Source organism: Ipomoea triloba, chromosome 1, assembly GCF_003576645.1.
Source record: "Ipomoea triloba cultivar NCNSP0323 chromosome 1, ASM357664v1".
Classification (NCBI taxonomy): domain Eukaryota; kingdom Viridiplantae; phylum Streptophyta; class Magnoliopsida; order Solanales; family Convolvulaceae; genus Ipomoea; species Ipomoea triloba.
This window is the reverse complement of record NC_044916.1, coordinates 35,597,402-35,621,800: the sequence shown is the minus strand read 5'-3', so window position 1 is coordinate 35,621,800 and position 24,399 is coordinate 35,597,402. Positions and strand designations below refer to the sequence as shown.

At 31.2% G+C, this 24,399-nt stretch overlaps 2 protein-coding genes across 6 annotated transcripts; one reads left to right on the top strand and one right to left on the bottom strand.

Moving 5' to 3' along the window:
* The first annotated feature begins 606 nt into the window (after window positions 1–606).
* Window positions 607–1,554, top strand: LOC116000507 (glycine-rich RNA-binding protein-like). The gene is made up of 2 exons (XM_031240600.1): window positions 607–732; window positions 1,027–1,554. Exons 1-2 carry the CDS (start codon window positions 619–621, stop codon window positions 1,411–1,413), a joined length of 501 nt encoding a protein of 166 aa, XP_031096460.1. The 5' UTR covers window positions 607–618; the 3' UTR covers window positions 1,414–1,554.
* A 4,243-nt stretch (window positions 1,555–5,797) lies between these two features.
* On the bottom strand, window positions 5,798–13,039 carry LOC116001627 (MADS-box protein JOINTLESS-like). Of its 5 annotated transcripts, XR_004094270.1 has the most exons (10): window positions 12,334–13,039; window positions 11,040–11,115; window positions 7,912–7,973; window positions 7,704–7,803; window positions 7,555–7,596; window positions 7,408–7,449; window positions 6,931–7,094; window positions 6,490–6,744; window positions 6,130–6,231; window positions 5,798–6,014 (listed from the first exon to the last, which is right to left on the bottom strand). XR_004094270.1 is itself a non-coding variant. In XM_031241674.1 (8 exons), exons 1-8 carry the CDS (start codon window positions 12,513–12,515, stop codon window positions 6,222–6,224), a joined length of 678 nt encoding a protein of 225 aa, XP_031097534.1. In that variant the 5' UTR covers window positions 12,516–13,039; the 3' UTR covers window positions 5,798–6,221. The 5 variants fall into 5 exon arrangements, 1 of the variants encoding a protein (XP_031097534.1); XR_004094264.1 differs by having other exon boundaries at window positions 5,798–6,231; XR_004094271.1 differs by having other exon boundaries at window positions 5,798–6,231; window positions 6,490–6,665.
* Between the last annotated feature and the right edge of the window lie 11,360 nt (window positions 13,040–24,399).

The following is a 24,399-nucleotide window of genomic DNA, read 5'->3' as shown; positions in this document are numbered from 1 at the left end:
ATCATTTCTGATCCCACATTGGAAGTTAAAAAAAGAAAAACAAAACAAAACAAAACAAAAAGGGTATTGAGCTCCCTTCATGCCCCTTTAGTTTCTCCTTTTGCCCATCCCACATCAGATGAGCAAGAGAATAGAAAACCGAGCTACAGACTTTAATTTTGAATAACATAATTAATTTTTTTAATATATAAAATGGAAGGTATTTTGATGAAGGATGTAACGCGAACCCCAAACGTTGCTATTTGTAATTGTTCTGAACCGTTATTTTATCAAATATAAATTTTGATGTTTTATTAACACAGTGCTCATTTATTTCCCAATCACTAATATATATAAATATATAAAAGTGAAAAAAATATATATATACTATATATAAAAACAATATCCTCCTCCCAAGTTTTCCCGCCCAAAAGTAGGGTATTTTAGTAATATGGTAAATGATAAAATAATATTAATTATAGATTAGTTATCACTCAATTAAGGGAGGGATTAGACGGTTTACGATTTTAATTTGAAAGCAAAGGTCCCTTATTAGAATATATAGGGGTTGATCACTTAGATTTTGCAATCCGATTCAATCTGTGTGAGCATTCTCCGTGGCTTTTTTTTCCTCTAAAAATGGCTTGCGCAGATGTTGAGTTTAGGTGTTTCGTCGGTGGCTTGGCCTGGGCCACCACCGAACGAACCCTTGATGAGACTTTCGGTCAGCATGGCGAGATTCTCGAATCGAAGGTCTGTTGATGCCAGAGCAGTGATCGGATCCGATCCGACTTGATCTCTCTGTTACTAATATCCTCTGTTACTTGATCTACTGTTCTCTCTGTTACTTTTATGTTACTGTTATTCCTAATCGTGAAATGGTACGTTCCGTCTTCCTCTTTCGTTAAGAGTTGAAGATTGATCCAGTTTTGTTTCATCCCCTTTTATTAGAATCTATATGTGCATGTGTTAATTCGGTTGTTTTGATTCTGATTTCGGATGATTGGAAGCAGATCTGATCTGTTGTTGCCTCTTTTGTTTGTTTAGATTATCAATGATCGTGAGACTGGTAGATCCAGGGGATTTGGCTTTGTCACCTTCAAGTACGAACATTCCATGAGGGACGCCATCGAGGCTATGAATGGCCAGAGCCTAGACGGTCGTAACATTACCATTAATGAAGCACAGTCTCGCGGAAGCGGAGGCGGAGGCGGATATTTCCGTGGTGGTCGCTGTGAGGGCGGAGGCGGAGGCGGATACGGTCGACGGGAAGGTGGTTATGGTGGAGGTTACGGTGGTGGCCGTGCCCGTGGATATGGTTGTGGCGACCGTAGCTATGGTGGCGGTGACCGTGGATATGGCGGCAACGACCGCGATTATGGTGGTGGTTATTCGAGGGGTGGTGGTGCTTCCGATGGAAGCTGGAGGAATTAAGTTGATCTTCGATTAGGCGACCATCAGTCCATCATATTAGTGGTGGTGTAGGTCTAAATTTTATAGATAGTTCATGTTTTTTATCTTCATATTTTTAGAATTATAATATATATATATATAGATTGAAAATTAAATCAAGAATTTACGAATGTAGTTCCGGTTTAGTCAATTTATAAATTTTCTACACGGTAATACTTAATTAATATTAGGTAATAACATAGCAATTAAGCACCTGCTATATAATAGATAATACTGAATTAATTAGTAGTTGATCGACAATAGTCTCGAACACGTAAAACATTTGTCTACTTGCACAACATGGGAATATCTATTTTTCATATTGTTCTTATTAACTACCCTTCATACATATTAATTATAATAGCAGTATTCAAAAAAATATATTAATTATAATAGCTAAGAGTATAGTATGGAGGTTACCGTGTTCTTATTAATATCTATTCTTTTATTTGCTTACAGAATAATTTGTATTAAATTAGTTTGTTAATTAAATCGTTACAAGTATAACCATATTACTATCTCTTATACATGGTGATACCTAATAATTATTTTGTAATACCATATGTAAGATTACCCTACATAATTGTACATGGTAATATTTATATATACACGAATATCAACATGCTTAAAATCATCTATTAGTAAACAATTAAATCAAGAATAAGAGATATTATTGGAATTGAAATAGCTAGCTAGCAATTCTCTACTTGCAATAATTATAATATCTACTAATTATATTTGGTAAGAACATACTATGGAATTTACTGCAAATTAATTATAATTGGTAAAAAAATGTTAATACACGCAACTTTAAAATAGCTATGGGAATATAATAGCTATGGAATTGAAATAGCTACCTAGCAGTACTCTACATATGGAGGTTACCATTCATACGTATTAATTATATAATTGGTAAGTATTATCAAATTCATTAAAAGTTTTCTACGTGCAATAATTATAATATATATTAATTACATTTGGTAAANAAATTAATTATAATTGGTAAAAAATGTTAATACAAACAACTTTGATATAGCTATGGGAATATAATATCTATGGAATTGAAATAGCTACCTAGCAGTACTCTACATATGGAGGTTACCAATTTAAGGATGATTCCACGAAGATTGTCTTCACACACANAAATTAATTATAATTGGTAAAAAATGTTAATACAAACAACTTTGATATAGCTATGGGAATATAATATCTATGGAATTGAAATAGCTACCTAGCAGTACTCTACATATGGAGGTTACCAATTTAAGGATGATTCCACGAAGATTGTCTTCACACACACACACAGAAAAAGATTACATTCATAAAGTCATCACATATTAGTAGAAAATTAAATCAAGAATATGAGATATTATTGAAATTGAAAATTAAATCAAGGATATGAGATATTAATGAAAATGAAATAGCTACCCAGGAGTAGTATACGTGTTTGCAGTACTTTACGTATTAATTATAATATTTTACTCTATATTCTATTCAATTAATCAATATCAATACTATATATAAAAATAAAATCCTCTTATTTCATTTTTCTTTCTAAATTTTTGTAGTCAATTAATTAAATATTTTATTGGTCAAATAATTAATAACGCTTATTTGGTAAGAAAATGTAAAATGGAGATTAACTAATATCTATTAATTGGTAATATTGTTTCTATATTCGCGTAATAATACTATTAATAAAACTAAAATATCCCCTCCAACTTTTCCGCACAAACTAATATTATTAATTAATTGGTAAAAAATTAATAAAAATTAATTGGTAACGAAATTTTATTTCCTTAATTTTGAGAATAATTAAACCGTTATAATTGTGAGAATAATAAAAACAAATTTTGCGTAATTTTATAAGAAAAAGAATTAATTATTATTTACACCAATAATAATAATAATTCGAATACTTATCTATACTTCTATATCTATACTGCTATTAATAAAAATAAAATAATCCTTTGTGAAATTCCCGTCCAAACAAGAGTGAAGATAAAATGGAAAAGAAATTTGATTTTACTAATTGAGTGAAAATATAAAAAGCTTATAATGGAAAATGAAACGGAAATTACGCAAATTGGAAAAGGAAAAATATATTATAATTGACTGAAAATTATTTAAAAACTTAAAAAAACTAATTACAAAGTCGATGGATATAATATGACAAAATTAAAAGAATAAGACTAAATGTGACAATGCCACAATAGTCGATGACTAAAAGTGAAAGTTGTTCAAAGTCATGGATGTAATATGACAAAATTAAAAGAATAGAACTAAATGTGGCAATGTCACAATAGTCAAGGATTAAAAGTGGAATTTGCTCATAATAATTATTATGGTAATTAAGTTAAACATTGATTGTTGAATTTATTTTTATAATAATTATAATTATATTATTTCTCATTTTCCCCACATTTATTTTAGTAATAATATAATTTCATAAGTCATATTACTTATCAATCTTTTTAAGATAATTGTAGACAAACAAGTCATATATTATTCAATTAATTGAGTAATACTTTTGCACTAATCTTATAATCAAATAAATGTACACGTTCAATATTATAATTTTTTATAATTTTCTTTATTTTTATTATCTAAATATATAATAAAAATTTATCCGTGCATCACATGAGTAATTGGACAATTATTTGCTTTAATTCAAACAAGGAAAACATCAGAAAACATAATCAATCCAACCAATTTCATCAATTGCGCTATATAATATTCGATGTTATAATTTATATATAATTGTATATCGATCCAAATATTCTTAAAATATTATAACAAATCTATTCCGTGCAACTCACGAGCAAAAATACTAGTGTATATAAAAGCAAAAAGCTGCGCCCTACATCTGCTTTGGTGTGTGCACAACATGAATTCTCTTTTCTTTTTTTTTCTTTTTTTTTGAAGGAACATGAATTCTCTTTTACTTTATCTATTTATTTATTTTTATAAAATGTCAACTTGCTATATATCGAGCGAACAATGGCTTTGCAGCAAGTTTCTTCACCGAAGAGAAAATCCCTAGATTGGAGATGCCCTAACACACTTAGGAGTTATAGGGGATTTGGTTGGGACGAGGGAATTAGGGGGGAAAGAATTGTAATTCGGTGAAATTGTAATTCAATGAATAAAGTAGGAATTGAAATTACCGGTATGCAGGAATAATAGTGCAAGGAATTGAAAGGTAAGAAACAACAGAATGACTAAAATGCCCTTATGTTATAGTAGTAGTAATAATAATAGTAGTAATACTAATAATAATAATAATAATAATAATTCTTTCAAAAAATTTTATAGAAAAAAAGGTATGAGAGGAGGGACAAAATTGTCTTTACACCAACAAAATTGTTCCTCCTCTCTATTGAACCCCATGAATTGCAATTCCTCATGTGGAGGGAATTGTAATTCCACTCAACCCAACAATGTAATTCGACAATTCATTGAATTGTAATTCCTTTATACCCATATTCATCCCAACCAAACACTCCATAAATGGTTGCATGACCTTTTTTTTTTTTTTTTTTTTTTTGAATACAACTGACTACTACATGCCATTTGAGCACAAGGTGCTTGGCGGTTGCATGACTCTTTAATTATTCATTAATTCTAACTTTCAATACATAATATTTTCAATTGTCCAATCAATCAAACAGCACACTCATAACACTTATCAACACAGCATACTAAGTGCATCTCTAATGGGAAGAGAAATAAAAGAGATTATGAGGAGAAAGGGAAGATTATAGGTTNTTTTTTTTTTTTTTTTTTTTTGAATACTACTAACTCTATTATAATGCAGTATCTGTTCATAACTACTTTCTCAACCTATTGAAGCACAAGAGTCAGTATTGCCCTCACTGAGGCTCGAACCCACCACCTCCCGTATAAAGGGAAGATTATAGGTTGGAGGGAAGAAAATGACGTATTTGTTCCGGACTATCTCCTGAACAACATTAAATGTTGAAAGTGTGAACAACATTCAATGATGTTCACACTCTATCTTTATTATTATTTTAAAAAAGGGATAACATCAATCTAAAAAAAAAAAAATTTAAAAAAAGGATCAGAAAATGATTGGAGAGAAAATATGATGAAAAATTATAGATAATGTGGAGGAGATGAGCGGCCACAAAATAGGAGATATAAAGGGGATTGGACAGGGGTTGGTGATGCCCTAAAAGCAAGATTATTGGTTAGGTTTCATAATTACATTTTTGATAATTTTTTGGAGCCAAGTGAAAAAAAAATAAAATAAAATGACTATCAAATGGCAACCATCAATGCGGCAGCGGGCTTGTGAAATGCACACACGATTAGATACCTTTCGGTACATCATACCTAAAATCAATTAGCAGAAAAACTCATTCACATCACTAAAACAAATCCATGAAAAACTTAACAAAAACCCCTCAACGAGAATCACTAAGTACACTCTTTACCCCTATCAGCTGAAATATACTACCAAATTGTATTATATTACACCAAAAACGCACAAACTATTACATTTACGCAAATCATGAACTGTTTATTGCTAGCTTGTCAAACACTGCTCGACGCATATATACCTGCAGTGGTCGGTCCACGCAACACCAAAAAGTGTGCAGATAGAGCAACTAAAATTATTTGCCTAACATAACATAAATGCAGATCAGATTATATCAGAGCTAGGTTCATACTTACAGCACCACTACCAGACAACCTCATACATATACACTCCAGCTTCCTGGGCATGCATTATCATTATTTCTGATGATGGTCATATTCAGCTAGTGTTAGGGTAGCCTGATCAAATATGCAAAAGTATGTATATTAATTAATTATTAATTTCCAATGGGCCATAACATATTACGGATTTATTATCAACTATCTCAATAGCTATAGCACAAATACTTGCAAGAAAGAGAAATCAAGACATATCTTTTTAAAATTATCAACATGAGTAGTCATGATGGTTGAAAATGTTTTGTTACCACTACGCCAAAAATTATAGCTAGCAATAAAAACACAACTTTATTTCCTTATGCCTGATCAAGCGCTTACCACTACGCCAAAAGTTATAGCTAGCAATAACGAATGCGTAACTCTATTTCCTTATATCCCATCCATTTTTAAGAGTCAAGGTGTTGGACTTGACCCTTTACCGGCCTCCACCAAACAATCCCTGTAGCCACATGGTGCTGGATGGCCTTGGCTCTTACTGGCCTCCGCCCAAGATGCTTTATCGGTTGATGAAATTAAAGGCAGTAGTTAAGTGAAGTTGCAAACTATAATAGAAGTTTCATATGATTGACATGCCTGGAAGGATGCATATATAAGTTCTAGCCATGTCAGGATATATCACTACAAGAAAATAACCATAAACAAGACTCAAAAGACAGACAACATTATCCTCAAACTAACGTTATAGCTGCAACTATGGTGAGCATATATATATATATTAGTGCAGAAAAGGGTAGAGTAAACTAATAAATTAAAGCTCACCCGAGTTTCAGCAATAATGTATCTGAGCAGTCTGCAGCCTGTAGAGGTGGCTGGGTGGTGCTATTATTGGTGATGGACTGATCAGATGTCTGACCCTCTTCTAGGATCATTCGATCCATGTCACCAACAATCCGCCCGTTTCTGTCATTGTTCATCTCTGCAACCTGTGTTTTATGACAACAATAATAATCTCCTTAAGCTCCTAGCTAGGTTGATTAGTAAAAAGTTAACTGTACTCAAGAAGAGCACAAGTTCGTCCTGCTGTCTATGGTAATTATAAAGTTCCAAGTTCGACTCGATCTCTGTAAATGCAGCTAATTGGGTGGCCTTCTATGTACAACCCAAGTTGTCTTTTGCTGATTAGGATTACATACAAGACAGGCCGGGGTTTACCCTTTATTCAGTGCACACTTTTAGGTAATGAGTGTAGGTTTTTTTCGTCAATCGAAAAACAAATTGTTAGAGAGAAGAGATTACTCGTTGTTTCAACCGATCATTTTCTTCCATGAGCTCAGCACCCTGCAAAAACATGACAGGAACAGCAGATCAGAAAGAGAAGATGATTAAACCCTAACTCGGCACTATGTATTGATTATACATACTGTGCAGACTATATATATATACCTTGTATTGAAGGGTGGCAATCTCATTCCTGATCTGTTCATCCTGGAACCAAAAAATTCAAGAATTGCAGAATTACTAACTTCAAAATCAAAAGGGATTGAGGGAATTGAAAGCAAAGATAGAGATCAGATGATGATGATTCAAGGTACCTTGGTTTCAGACACACGGTTTAATCCAACTTCAAGCTTTTGTTCCAGTTCTTCAAGTTCCTCTAAGCTTAATCCTTCAAGGTCGTCACCTCTGATCCGCCTGTTTTATGCAGCTTTAATTTTTATTAGTACATAACCATTTCTACCTACTTGCTTGATACTGTAAAAGTTTATTCACCAAAAAAAAATGACATTTTCCACTTGCTACCTTAGCTCACGAGTCTTGTCAGAAATCTCCTTGCTTAATCTCACTTGAAGGCTATTCTCTTGCTAAAACAAGAAAATGATTTTAGGTTAAGTTAACAGACATGCAGTGTGCTTCATCCCATACATGGAATTGGATACATATCTATAACAAATTATTCTACCAAGCTTTCATGCTCTGGAAACAAGAAGCTAGAATAGAATCTAATTGAACATGAAGAAAGTACGGCATGAGTCACGAGCGTGTTTTATTTTTATTTTTTTATTATTTTTTTTTAACCCTAGTTAATAGTATAGCATATAGATTCAAGAAGTGATTTTTATCCGGTCTCACATAGAGTATAAGTAAAATTGTATTTCACTATTAAAAAAAAGATATATATCCTTCCAAACCAAAAGTACCAACATGAATCATGAACAATTGTAAATTTTATTTTTATTTTTATTTTTATTATATATATATATATACATATAAAAGTGATATTCATAATATGATTCATATAGAGTTTGAGTGAAGTTATGTTATGGCTCACATGAAGAAAGAAAGATTAAGATGCATATATCTTTGCAAGCGTATAAATAAAATTATGTTTCACATGAAAAAAGAAGCTAATTAAAGATATATATTGTAACAGATACTACATTATAACATAGTCTTTGTGCTTCATATGGATGGGAGTGGGTTTGAGCCTCAGTGGAGGCAACCGTTTTTTTGTGCTTCATTAGGTTGAGAAAGTAGTTATGAACAGATACTACATTGTAACAACGTCAGTAGTATTCAAAAAAAGGTCGAGCGTTTCACAAGTACCGACATTAATCATGAACTTATAAATTTTTATTTTTCACCCAAATTTATGTGTACACATAGATTCAAGAAGCAATATCTATTATATTTCTCACATAGACTATAAGTAAATTTATATCTCACATGAAGGAAAGAATTGAAAGATCTATATATACATCTTTCCAAAAAGTATCCATACATATGAGACAAATACGGTTGCAAAATTTTATTTTTATTTTTTATTCAAGTCGATATGTATGTATAGATTCAGGAAGATAGTGATATTCATAATATGTCCCACATAGAGTATAAGTAAAATTATATCCCACTAAAGAAAGAAAGATCAAGATATTTATCTTTCTAAAATTACCATCATGAGCCATGAAAAGTTATATATATATATATTTTTAATTTTTTTAAAAATACCAATGTGTGTATGTGTGTGTGTGTGTATACACACACACAAGGTGAAATTCATCATATGTCTTGTATAGAGTATAAATGTTAAGAATAAGTGTTAATAGATTTTGATAGATGTAAAGATAGTATATAGGCTAGATGTAAAGATAGTATATAGGCATAATGTACCCCTCATTTCTTATTGTAAGTTGAATTCTCTTTTTAAAAGAATAATATGCTTCAAATATGCTAAGCACTTAGATGGCTTGTAGTGGCTCTCCTATATGGAAGGTTATGAGATCAAGCTTCAGTGGAGATGGTATTGACTCAACCAAGGGAGAATCTTTTGAACTAAAGTGTGCTTATACACGACTAGGAAAACCGTCATTACCACGCTTCTCAAGCTACATATATAAGTTAAAGAGACTTTTGAATTAAAGTGTGCTTATATACACTCATGAACATTTGCAAACTTTTGTTTTTTTTATTACCCAAAGTTGATATGTATATATAGATTCAAGAAGTGATATCCATCATACGCCTCATCACATAGAGTATAAGTAACATTACCTCTCATTACATGAATAAAGAAAGATCAAGATGTATCTTTTCCAAAGTATTAGCATGAGTCATGAATGGTTGTAATATTTTTTAGAAGAAAAAAAATTATCCAAGTTAATGTGTATATATAGATTCAAGAAGTGATATTCATCATATGCCTCACAATGAGTATAAGTAAAATTATGTCTCATTACATGAGTAACAAATGGTTGTAAATTTTTATCGTCTTCCCAAAACTACAGGAATGAGTCATGAACGGTTGTAAATTTTTATTTTCATTTTTTTTATCCAAGTTCATATGTATATATAAATTTAAGAAGTAATGTTCATCATATGTCTCACATAAAGTATACGTAAAATTGTGACTCATATGAAGAAAGAAAGATCAAGATATATATCTTTTCAAAACTACCTACATGAGTCATGAACAATTGTAAATTTTTATTTTTATTTTTTACCTAAGTTCATATGCATATGTAGATTTAAGGAGTAATTCTCATAATATGTCTCACGTATAGTATAAGTAAAAAAAAGAAAAAATTTATGTGAGACCGTCTCACGGGTCTCAATGTGTGAGACAAGACGGATCTTTGATTAATGAGGTCAAAGATCTGACCCATTATTCAAAGCTTTGATCCATTAATTAATGATTCAACCCGTCTCACAGATTGAGACTCATGAGACGGCCTCACACAAGTATTACCCTAAGTAAAATTATGTTTCACATGAAGAAAGAAAGATCAAGACATATATCTTTCCAAAACTACTCGCACGAGTCATGAACGCTTGCAAATTTTAATTTTAATTTTTTACCCAAGTTTAGGAGTATGTATAGATTTAAGAAGTAATATTCATCATATACCTCAAATAGAGTACAAGTAACATGAAGCAAGCTAAGAAAGATCAAGATGTATAACTTTTCAAAACTATCAACATGAATCATGAACAGTTGTACATTTTTATTTTTACTTTTTACCCAAGTTGATGTATATTCAAGAGGCGAATTGAAATTCATTACATATCACACATATATAAAATTTATGTCTCACATAAAGAAAGAAAGATGACGATCATATTTTCAAAGTACCAACATACATGAGTCATGATCATATCAATTGTAAATTTTTTTTACGGTGCTTGTATGTATATACAAATTCAAGAAGTGATATTCATCCTATGTTTCAAATAGAGGGTAAGTAAAGTATGCCTTATTAGAACTTGGTATAAATTACTTGATCAAGATGTTTGCTTTAATTTATTATATTTTAATACATGCATTTTCATCATCATCATATAAGCTTAATATTCTGCTATTTAATTATTAATTGACTAACTAATACTGTTATGATGATCATATATTAATGCAAATGGCACACAGTAAATGATACCTGCAGAAATTGGAGAGGTGGGTACTTCTTGATGTTACTTGAATGAGATACATATTTTTGAAGGATATGTTTCATGCTGCCATAAGAACATAAGATCACACCTTAGTAAAATAATGTGCATTCTGTCCCATAAACATATAATTTCACTTGTTTCACATAGTCCACACGGTGCTATGTGAACCATAACAAAAAGTACATTTTTAATATATATTAAAAGTATATTATTTGTGTAATGAATGTACCTTATACAAAATAATGTACTTTTACGACTCAAATAATGTACTTTTCTTGAATACAATGTACATTTTTAATATACTAAAAGTATATTATTTGTGTATTGAATGTACATTATAATTTGATAGTATGATTTGCACATAGTCCACACAATAATGATTGTTTATACACACCTACATGTTTAAAATGTTCCATAAATGTATAATTTCACTGTCAGTTTATGCGCACGAGCCCGGTAAAGATCATCCATACATGATACACCAACAACATACATACATTATTCAATTCTCAGATTAATTGAAAGCTACTTTCTACGTTTGAAGTTAACATCCATCAAAGTATTGCCTAGAAATTAAACTCCCTCAGATGAACAATAATAAACTGAAACCATCCAAAACATTAAAAAAAAAAAAAAAAAAAAAAAAAAAAAAGGAGATTGTGGGTGGAATCATAAACATATTCTACAGGAAGTAGCTGGATATATTAAGATAATGAACATTCTTGTCTATCTATCAAATTAAAGATGAGATATATAGCTGACTGATATGACAAGTAAGTAACTAGGTATAGTACTATGAAATCTGGGCCATTGGTTTTCTCGAATTTATGCAGAATCTGAATCTAGTAATGCAAGTCTGCAGTGGAGGATGAGTGACCAGAATACCAGATGGTTGGGAAAACTAAAAAATAAAGTTGGAAATCAAACATAAATGGTAACTGGGTCGGAGCAAGAAATCTGAGGAGAAAAACCTAAGAAATTAAAGAAACATATATAGACACCAACCAAACCAAAATAAAATATGTTACCAATCAACACAACATACTATTAATTGTTGTGTATATCTCATATGTACTGAAAGATGATCTTTATTCAATGGAACGGATCAGGTTACCAAAATTTAACTCAATCCTGTTTTATCTATCATCTATCATCATCTTCCAGTACATATGAGATATACAGTACAACGGGGCTTGTGGGTGTACACCACACAAAAATAAAGACTGGGAATCTAATTTCCGGCGAGGTTAAACGGGAGAGTGAAGTAGAGGACATATATACCTAGAGCTAGCGAAATCGAAAAGCTTGCCGGTGGAGGAGAAGACGATGAGGGCGACATCGGCGTCGCAAAGGACGGCAAGCTCTTCAGCTTTCTTGAAAAGCCCTCTTCTCCTCTTAGAGAATGTTACCTGCCTGGCTGCAATGTTGTCGATCTTCTTTATCTTTATCTTCTTCCGAGTCATGATCGAGCGCTTCTCAATCGACAAACCAAAATTAAACCAACTTCCGATTCGGTTCTCACAGCCTTGATTTCCTCAAACGGCTAATTAGCGAGGAGAGCGAGCGAGAGAGAAACAGTACATAAAAACACGCGAACAAAATCTTTTCCCAGCACGAAAACGAAGAAACATACAGTTGTAATAAACTATTGTTTTTAGCTAAATATAGCAGACAAAAATGCAGTGGCTTGGAGAAACCCTATGATGGAAAATTCCCAGTTTAGATCTGGCGGAAACCCCAAGAAAATTTAAAAAATTGTGGCCAATAATCGGGAATGAACGTGATGATGACCTCCAGTTTCTTCTTCTTCTTCTTCTTGGATTGGCGGGTATGGGATTTTTGGGAGTGAGGAAGGTGATGCTTCTCAACCTCCAAAAAAAAAATTCCTTCTTTTGGAACTTGTTGATGCTTCCCTCTCTCTCTCTCTAAAAGTAGAATAATAGGGGGAGAGAGAGGGGGACAGAGAAAGTGGAAAGAACACTAATTTCCCAGAAATGTGGTTCAGTAATAAAGGGAAAGTCTTACTATTTATGACCAACGAAAAAATAAATAGAAAATGTTCCAATATTCCATGTATACATGTTTTCTAAAATTATTTAAGGTAAAGTAAAGTTCAAATGGATTTGCTGATTTCGTTGGTAAAAACAAAAGAAAAAATTATTATTTATTCAAACTATGAAAATTTACTATCATTAGGACAATCGCAATGGGATATTTACACTTCTAACTCAACTTCTTTATTATTAGAGTTTTTTTCCAAAATGGTCCATCGACTATTGCTCATTCTCAATTTTGCATTTCGACTTTCAATTGCACCTAATGTGGTCCCTCGACTTTCAAAAACTCACCCAATTTGGTCCTCCGTTACATATTCCGTCAAATCAGTGTTAAAATGGATGGCATTTTCGTCCATTTACCTATTGTTAGCCTAATAAACATTGAGAAATAGTTGAGGGATCATTTTGAGAATAGTCAAGGGACCATTTTGGGAAAAATTATTTTATTTATTTCATTTTTGTTTATTTTCATTTTTTAGACTCTATAAAATTATAATTTCTATACATTTTTTTTCTTACAAATATAAATAGTTAAAATCGTGCAATCCATCCTAAATTTTTTTAACTTTTTTACAAACTATTGCTATGCAGATTTACAATAAGTTTCGTAAATTTTATAAATACTCATTTTTTAAGCACCGATTAAAATAATTCTTAGTCACATCCGCAGTACTAAATATATTACTTTGGATTTTTTTATAAATAAGATATAATATTATTAAACTCAAATAATTAAAAATAATGTGCCCACAGCACAAAAGATATTATGATTGACTTAAAAATTAACTATAAATTTTATTGTTGAATACAAATTGACAATTATTAAACATTATTTATAATAATTATTGTGTCTCGTGTAATATACTAAAATTATTAGGTAGTATTTTTATAATTAAGGTATAATTTAATTAAATCAAAATTATTAAAAATAATGTGTCCACATTACAAAATAAATTATATTTGCCTTAATAATTAATAAAAAAAAATAAGAAGAGGAAAACATATAAAAGATGTCATACAATATCTTAAATAATGTAAATTAATATAAAATTTAATAATTACTTCGAAATCAAATACATAAAATATTGCAGGAAACATTGACGAGATTTTACTTTTCGGCTCACCTGAGAAGTTTACTAGAAAAATTTACCTTTCGGTCCAATATTTTCCCTACATTTTACACTCTTTGGGTATCTACGCTTGAAAAAAAAATATTATTTTCAATGGTAAAAGTAATATTTAATGTGATACATAGTGATTGATTGTCTATGAACATAAAAAAAAAAAAAAAAAAGTATATGAGTATTTATGAAATTTACGGAACTTATTGTAAAACTTCATAGGAATAGTTTTTATATTTAGAGAGGAAAAGTCTGTAAAGAAAGTTAAAAATTTTGAGGTTGAATTGCGCGATTTTAACTATTTATATTTGTAAGAAAAAATGTATCGAAATTCTAATTTTATAGAGTCTAAACAATGAAAATAAACAAAAATGAAATAAATAAAATAGTTTTTCCCAAAATGGTCCCTTGACTATTCTCAAAATGGTCCCTCAACTATTTCTCAATGTTTATTAGGCCAACAATAGGTAAATGGACGAAAATACCCTCCAATTTAACACTGATTTGACGGAATATGTAATGGAGGACCAAATTGGGTGAGTTTTTGAAAGTCGAGGGACCACATTAGGTGCAATTGAAAGTCGAAATGCAAAATTGAGAATGAGCAATAGTCGAGGGACCATTTTGGGAAAAAACTCTTATTATTATTATTATTTTGAAATATTCATGATTCTTTATAATCACGTGAAAACTAAAAAATATTTAATTATTGATTAAATGTAGATAATAAATCGTATCTGTATTTTGTCCACACTTGCAAAAATTAATAAATTTGAAGGTATGTAAGGAATTTTAGAAAATATAGATAATATAACTAATGAAATTATATTTTTTAAAAAAAATTATAATGATTTTTTTTAATAAAGATATTGTAGACATCGAATTATAACTTAAGAAATGCATATGCATTATTTTTTTGTTGTAACTACTAATTTATTTAATTTAATAAGAGTAATGAAGTGGGGTACTTACCTTTGAATAATATACTCTAACATATTCGTAGTATGTGTTCAACAATTATGTCAACTTTGATTGGGATGCTGTTCAAACGTAAGACCTTTCTTATATAAATTAATGGGTAAGTTAGAAGTTAACGGAATATTAACGGATAAGATAATATTTAACGTAAAATTTAATGGATAATTATATAATTAATGATAAATTAGGAAATCTCATAGAAAAATATAAATATAAACAATCTAAACCATTCATTTGATTTAATAATTTGACCGTCATTTTTTCTACCCATTATATGCCTAACTTTTTTGCCTCTTATTAGTATAGTAGATAGATTATTGATAAATGTAATAATGTTGAGATAAAGAAATTGAAGAAAAACCTTCAAACTTTTTGGGTTGTGGGCTAATCTATGATTTTTATTATTTGGTCAAATAATGTAGCTCAATCCATATTTAAATCGGTTATTAATAAATGTAATAAGAACAAGCCCATTGATAGTTTTTAGGGAGGTTTCTTCAGAACCCCAAAAAAAAAAAGGAAAAAAAAACATTAGGGAGAGATTTTTAACTAATGGGAAGGAGAATTTTTTTTTTTTTTTTTTTGGATTCGAACATGCGACTACTTATTTAGAACTATAATAGAGGTCTTATCACACTATATGGTAGTTGGCATAATTGTAATAAGTCTAAACTAAAAAAATAAAGAAGAAATTAAATATATTTTTAAATCTTTTAAGCTATTGTCCACCTCGACCATACGCCGCTCAGGGAGGGAGGGAAAAAAAAATCTTATCTAGAGTTAAGAGTTGCCTCCAATGAGACTTGAACCCATTCACTATTATCCATGTGAAAGTGTAAACCAAGTACCACTAAACCACAAGATCTTTTTACATTAAAGATGCTCTTAGAAGTCCAATACGAGTCGACAAACTCCCTTGATCCACCTGCATATGACTATATGAGACTCCTAGCTAGAACTGCTGCCAACAAACCCTAGCCCAACTCGTACCACCAAACATCCATCAGATCATTATTCAACTTAAATCTTTTTTAACATTAAGCCACATATTGTGGGTGTCCAAGATGAACTCGTTGATTGAGTTATTTGAGCTATCAAGTATGTCAACCTCTAGGTGAAAATGTTTAATTCCGCCCTTTCCAAACAGGCCATGTCATCTGAACCCACAAGTATTGTATAACAGATAAATCTCAGGGACATTTCACTTTTCGTCCTTAAATTATAGAGTAATTGTAGAATTCATCTCTGAGTGTTGGTCATGCTCACTTTTCATCCCTAAATTATCATTGGATCGGAGTTGCACTTTTCGTCGTTTCGTGCTCACTATTCGTCCCTGATTTATACTCAATTGCAATTTTTGTCCCTAATATTTTATTAATAAAACAACGAAAAATGCAACGTCAATAATAATTTAGGGACAAAAAGTGAGTATGACCAACACTTAGGGACGAATTCTACAATTACCCTATAACTTAGGGACAAAAAGTGCAATTTTTCATAAATCTCAATACCCAAAGGAGGAAAACCTCACACAACTCTGCTCCTCGAGTCCCCCTTGCTCCCAAACTTCATTCATGTGACCAGTTGAGATGTCCATGTGTACAAGGAGCCCCCTCAACTATATTATCCTTGTGTGCTCGAGTTGAGGTAATCTCATATATTATCCAAATTTATACATGATATATATAGTAGGCCATGTAATGTGCGAAGTGTATATAGAACGATATCTTGATATGTGGACGAAGGTTTCGCCGTACGAAAGATGAATACACCATGGATAACATACTATTCAATACGCGTACTGTTTAATTTATTGGCTACCAAACATTATCTGCAAATATAGTCCCCTCATCAGATCATCACTAACCTCGACCGCGACCACTACTGACTACTACGCATTAACGAACATGGAAAACTTGAATCTTGTCGACCTATGAGATCGAAATTATTTGAGTATGAACATCATATCGTGCATGATTTGAAAGCCTAAAATTAAAGACAGGATAATATTAATCATTTATGTATGAATTATGATCATTATGATTTATGGATGATTTGGAAGTGTACAAGACAGGGGAATTGGAGTCATCGCATGCTGTAAACGGATTCATCAAATTATCTTTGGCGCATCTCTTCATGTATATATATATATATATATATATATATATATATATAAATTATAATCCATCCCGTCATGCTTCTTCTATTTCTCGATGAAACGTTTTGCAAATATCAGTCATGAAAATATCAAATTATAGTGAAACGTGTCGGTAAATTAAAGGACCATTATTGCAATTGATGATGTCACCACTCACCACTACTCTATATATATATAATCACCTATGCTTTAGTTAATTTTAATTAATTCTTTGATTCAAATTAATATCAATCTTATATATCTAATTCTTTGTTTATTTAATCACCCTCTTCTTTGACTTGAAAGACCAAAGCCATCATTAATGCAGTTATTCAAGAATGTTGTTTGAAGAGAAATAAAAATATACAATACCAATAATTCATCAAAATATTCAAAGCTTTAAAGATATATGAAAAATGACGAGGTTACTCATTGAAGAAGATAAAATTTGATATTGTGAAAAGCCTAAAAATATGAAACTTAATCTGCAAAATTGATTGGGAGGGACCTAATATTTTGAGAAGAGAGGACACAAAAAATAAATATTATTATACTATTTTTAAAATGGAGGGGGAGGCCCCTACACCATGCAGGTGGCTCCGTCCCTGCATACCGAATATCATTCTAAATAGGTGGTCAAACAATTATATTACTGCATGTTGTCAACCGGTTCAAATGGTAGTTGTTGCAATGGGTGATATCCAATTCAAGAAGGTTCTAATGGTGGAGAAATGACACCAGCTGCGTATGCTAGAAAAGAGCCATCCGTTGCTGGCTACGGAAACAATCTGCTAAGAATTTTTGAAGATATATAATATGTTAATTGTAAGCAGACATATAATTTTTGAATTGAATGTACATAATATGTTAATTGAGAGTCTAAAATTTTTGAATCAAAATTCACAATGCAAAGTGAATCATGATTTATGGTATAACAATTGGGCAAATTATTGTGACGTCGTTTTGATGTTTTTAAAAGAATCCTTGTTCCGCGCATGTGTTAGAATAATGAACATTTTTGGAGTAAGATAATGTATTTTATGAGTTAGAATAATGTATTTTTTGAGTTATAATAATTTATTTTTTGAGTTAGTATAATGTATAATGTATTTTATGTGTTAGAATAATAAAATTTCTGAAGTAAAATAATGCATTTTGTGAGTTAGAGCACGTAGTTTTTTTAAGGATAATTCCAGAGTAATAACTGCCTCTTGAAAATTGAAGATGATGGGAAGCCAAGTTTATTGTGAATTTCTTCTCACAAAAAAAAAAAAAAAAAAAAAAAAAAAAAAAAAAAACCATGCAAGTGCCAAGATTGGGCAACAATTCACGCCCCAGCGGGGCGAGTCAAAGTGGCCACCAAGTGGTGACCACTCTGACATTATATAGATCACACAGTTATATAGATCACGGTTTACGTAATAATGATTGATAACAATTGTGGTGGATCCATTCCCACGTAGATGGGCCTATAACTGATATAGACTTAGGCCCCCAATCCCCACTTGTTGGGCCGTTATATAAGCTGGCCCAAAATTGCTCCTTTAATGTATTCAAATATTCAATTTGTAAAATTGAAGACAGCGTTTCTCTCTCTTCCTCGAAGGCAAATTATGCCGTGAACCATAACAATATAAATTGTCAATAATTTTTTTTTTAGAAATACAGTGTAGGGTGAAACAACCCTAGCTTCTCGTGATCATAAATATTTATTTTTAGTATATTAAATGTTAATTTTAAAATGTGTCTATTGATATTAAAAATATTTTTCTAAATGAACATTCAGTATACTAAAAATAAATATATATGTCAATAGCTCAAGCACCTCACATATAAAAATCAATTAACTTTAAAAAATAAATAATAGGAAGTGAAAAATAAATAATTGTGAACATTTCTCATTGCATATTAACAATGTACTTGCCAACAAGACTTCTAACATAAGGTATATGGATTTTTTTTCAATAACACATACTCATTTGTATGTGATAATATAAAGACAAACGATGTCTTGTGTAGATGTTGATGTGGTCAAAGTGAAATGAACATGCAAAATATTTTATTTGTAAATAAGATTGAGTAAATTGACGCAACTAGACATGTATTTATCCATGATCTACAAGCATATCATCCATGTAAAACAAACTCTTTTCAACAACTCATAATCAGACCATGACTCTTGTTGGACCAAAATTTGGTCCCATCTCACTATGTCAGATGAGAGAATATTAAATTTGGTTCCATGTATTTTTTTTATTTTTGTTTTTATTTATTTTTTTGAGAATATGACATTTCTTCTTCTTCTTTTTTAACTCAACTTTTTCACATTTGTTATACTATATCTTGGACCCCATAAACTCGTCACCAAGGATCATAAAAAGGTAAATCAAACCAATCTAACTTGAAATCTTAATACCAAACTTTACACTTCTGGAGACTAGAAGCATATCCCAATAGGCACATACACTATAATTTTTTTTCTACAATTAGCTTTAAAGTGGCTAATTTTTCCCAACCATAACAAGATTGTTGAAAATCTATGGAGCAATAATATAAAATCTTAAAATTTGAAGGGCTTTTATGTAATTTAAATTTATCAGTTAAAGGGAGAGGACAGGCTATTCAACTTATGGAAGGGTAATTAAGAGAGTGTGTTAACATTATATAAAACCCTTTCAAATTTTAGAATTATGGATTATTTTGTCGATATTTAATAGTTTTTATATGACTTGGGTAAAATTAACCACTTTAAAAATACTTGAGGAAAAGGGAGAAAAAATTTATGTCACTATAATTCAACGATACCATTTATTTTTAAAATTTTTTATCGAATATTTAATGTATTACAACTAAATGACTAATGAGCATAGTAATTCACTTCAAATGATAATTAATGAAATCATATTACATGATAACCTAATTAAATAAATAAGAACAAATATTTTCTACAAGCTAAGTAATATACTGCACCTCAAATTATTTTCAGTTAAAATTAGCCTCCAACCTCACTAAAGAACTTTTATGACTCATTTCGGCTGGGTCGGTTAAGCACAATTTTTAAAATCAATACCGTAATTTTTTCTAAGAAAAAGAGATGTGTGCGCAAAGGAGAGGATTTGAGCCCTTCATCTCTAATATGAAATATTATATTATAAACACACATTTTTACCATTTCTCCATTAGAGTCTTTCAAAATTAATTGCAAACTTTTTGTTTTTTAATTCTTAACTAGCAAGGTAAAAAATTAAATATTAGGCCCTGTGCTGTTGGGTAGCTTGTACAGCCCAAAATCCGGCCCTTCATTTCGAAGTTGTCTATTTGCCTTATTGGTTTGAGCCAGTAAACTATAGTCAATTTATACTAAACTTATGGTCTTATGGTCACAAAAGGAGATTCACATAGGTGGATCAAAAGGAACGTCACACAAAATGCAGATTATGTTAATAACTTATAACTGGTATGAAAGATTGCAGTATTTATTAGCTAGGTTGGAATATTGGAGTTCAAACTCATCCAAAAGGAAGAAGGTGAAAAAGGGAATGAAAATGTGGAATAGTTCGTATTGTTGGCAGAGAAGATAGCACACATTGTAACACTATGCACATGGCTTGGTAACAGAGGTGGTTTAGTCTTTTATGGTTTGTACTACTCACTATAACTCTCCAATATAATGTACACTACACTGCCGTGACATGACATACCCACTTCCTGGTACATCAAACCTCCCGGTCTCAAACCCCTTCACTTTTAATTTGCTCATGCCCAGTAAAAAAAGCATTTGTGATACCGCTTTATGTTGATTCTATAAAAATTTGTGAAATAGTGTTTAAACTCGATGAGTTTTCTTATCTACTAATAGCCACATACGGGTTTATATCCTATTGAGGAAGTTGCATGGATTTTTCTAATTGTGGACATCAATATATAAACACTTATGAACCCTGAGGCCAGATACTCGAGCCTGAAACATCTTTAAGCAATTTGTGTATATGTCGTCCTGTAAGATGCCTGCAGGTTAGAATGAAAATTTCCCCATCAAAGTTGTGGAAGTAACAGATGCTGCTGATATGTTTCTGAATAATGAAAACTGGAATTTTCTTACCTAACATTAAGCCAATTAAGTTCAACATTTTTCATGAGAAAGTTACAAGATATGAGCACAGAAGGGAAACAAAGATCAGAGGAGTGTTCCCATATGGTTACATTCAAATTGCTGAAACAACACCCTTTTGTGTGGTTAACATCAATGGTGGGGCCCTGTCTGGGATCAGAGACAAATGGAGATGGGAATATATGTGCAGTGTTGAGGCTGTCTGAGATTTCCTGGTGGAAAATTTGGGTAAAAAAATATAATCTGCTCCTCTGATGCACCATAATACTGGTGCACCTTCTTTGCTAAGACTGGGATTTTAGTATATCCAGTCGAGTTGGTCGAACAACTAATTTTATAACTATAAAGTTTTAAGTAGATTTGTGACGACACATCGAATCCCGTTGATAGGAGCATGGATTCTTTGAGCTGAAAAAGATTAAGAAAGCATAAAACCCATGAATAATCTATAAGTATACTTTAGTATAACATTTTTTAATGACAATGGAAACACACCGCCACTATCTGAATGTGTATTAAGTAAATACTAGTAAACTAGTTTGGGTTGTTTTGAAAAATTAGAGAGTTTAATTTCTAACTTTGTGATTATCAAGTTGACAGTCTGACTAACTTATTTTTTTTTTTTTAAACTAAGTTAGTCAGACTGTTGACTTAGTAATCACAAAGTTAGTTTAATTACCCAAAAATAACAATTTTTCTATTGGTAAATACTAAATGGATTACCAACTTCACTATAAGCATGCATATTGCTGTCTGCATATCCACCATTAATTCTTTTTTTTGTCCTGTGTATGAAGCTAATTCTTAGCTGATGAGCTGAAGCTGTTCTGATCCTATCTGGTGCTATTGTCCACAGTTGTCCTGTCAAAGGCTTGTTACAGTGAGATTGGGCCCCACCCCCACCACAAGTCTTTTGGGTGTTGTAACTTGTAATGTTGTGTCAATTATTTGGGCATCGATGGTTGTTTGAATGTTTGATCTTTCCCATGTAGATATATGGAGAACTTTAGAAAATCATTTAAAATAATTAGATTCAAATCCCTTTCAAAAATAGTCGATAAGGTTTGAAGTTCAACTCCCAATATTCATTATCTTTCAACTTAAGTTAGTTAATCGATCTCTTTATAGTCATTTGTTATTTGGAGTCAAAAGACAGACTTTAATAAGAGCTCCTATAGTCCTATATATGCATAAGTCTTTTCAATTTCTCAAAGAAACACCTATATGCAGAAGTCTTGATGAATGTAACTATAGGTTCAATCAAAATGACACAATAGTGATTTATTTTATTATTTGCGTTATCAAGTAAACCCAATGCATATTATAATAAATATTGTGTATGACTGTCTCACCGTGAAACGGTACTGTAGAACACTTCGTCTGCATATTATTGTAGTATCATAATTCAAAATAATGCGAAATTGATTTGAGAGTGGTACTTTTTATGATTGTCATTAATACCAAGTATTTCATCCTTGAAATAGGAGTAATAGCTAGTACAAACTTACAGCATTCTAGTGCACCAACAACACAGCAAAAGTTCACAAGGCTAAACAGAGTTTTTCCACCTCTGCATATGTACTTCTGCTGTGAATCCACTCATTCTTGATGCACATGACAATCAGATTACAAAGGCAGCCCAGCATTAACATATATCCCTGTGGACTGTAAAATAGAATGTTTGAGTTGATCTTTCAGTTCCTTATCCATATCTTTCATTTTGCTTCAATCAGAGACACCTTTTATAATAACATATAAGTTATCACCCATTAATTAATTGTCTATATAACAATTTTTTTTTTCAATATTTAATAATACCCGTGATATCTCACTTTGAATCAACAATTCATGAATACAAAAAATGCAACAATCACTGAAAATAATATCTAGATTATAATGATTATCCATAACAGACATTTGTCATTAACTTTTTTTTTTTTATTGGGTAACTAAGGAAACATGCATCCACTAATATATTGAAGTGTGCATGGGATCAAATAAATTCTACAGATGATATTAAAGTGACAACCAATAATGTATATATAATATATATCCTAATTGTTTGAGTAACTTGTTTTTCACCAATGTAAAAACATTATGTGGGACCACAGCATATCTCAACAATTGAGAAAGAACAATTTATTTGAAATATCTAATTATTTTTCATGTATTCTCACCCATATGTCAAATACCCTATTTTCAAAAGTTAAATCATATCAAACTAATTACCTAATTGAGTTTTTATTTTTTAATGTATAACGCTATTGAAAATTACTGATTTAGGATAACCCCAATTAAGTTGGTCAGTCCGTTTAACATGTACTACACTTGATTTTGAACATGGACAAAAACTATGATATGAATATATACAGAAGCATGCATGCAATTATTGGGTGGATATCAAAGTAAGTTATTAAAGAAGTATTTGAAAAAATGTGGTAACAGGCTGTTTTCCCTAATCTCGAAATGGCTTTTTCAACCTGCAAAATCTGTCTCATTCCATGATTTTACACTTTGAATAATCCCAACCCGCCCGCCATGCAAACGGTAGTAAAAAGGCTCTCTCAGCTCTCATCCAGTTCTTGTTCCAATCTCCCCAACACTCCACCAGTATATATCTCTGTAACCTCCTTCTCTCTCTCTCTCTCTCTGCTGACATATATACATACATACATACATACAATCCTCTGATTTTTCCTCATTGTTTTCCCATAAAACACATTAACAAAGAACATTAAAGCTGCTCCTCAACATCATCATCCTCTTTCCTTATTATTCTCGATCTGTTATTAACTCCAGCAAAATCAGCCATTTAATACCCAGTATTTTCTTTCATTATTTTCCCCTCTTTATAAATATACTGAGTATCTCCCTCCCCCTTCTCTCCATTAAAAGGTTTCTTTGAACATATTATAGGGTGCAGTGTGGGAAAACAAAACATCA

Excerpts from the sequence above, each read along its gene's own strand:
- LOC116000507 (XM_031240600.1), top strand. The coding sequence starts at position 619 with ATGGCTTGCGCAGATGTTGAGTTTAGGTGTTTCGTCGGTGGCTTGGCC. Across the intron at positions 733-1,026 it reads GCGAGATTCTCGAATCGAAG|ATTATCAATGATCGTGAGAC; the intron begins GTCTGTTGATGC and ends TTGTTTGTTTAG.
- LOC116001627 (XM_031241674.1), bottom strand. The coding sequence starts at position 12,515 with ATGACTCGGAAGAAGATAAAGATAAAGAAGATCGACAACATTGCAGCC. Across the intron at positions 7,597-7,703 it reads ACCGTGTGTCTGAAACCAAG|GATGAACAGATCAGGAATGA; the intron begins GTACCTTGAATC and ends TTTTGGTTCCAG. Across the intron at positions 7,095-7,407 it reads ATGATCGGTTGAAACAACGA|GTTGCAGAGATGAACAATGA; the intron begins GTAATCTCTTCT and ends CATAAAACACAG.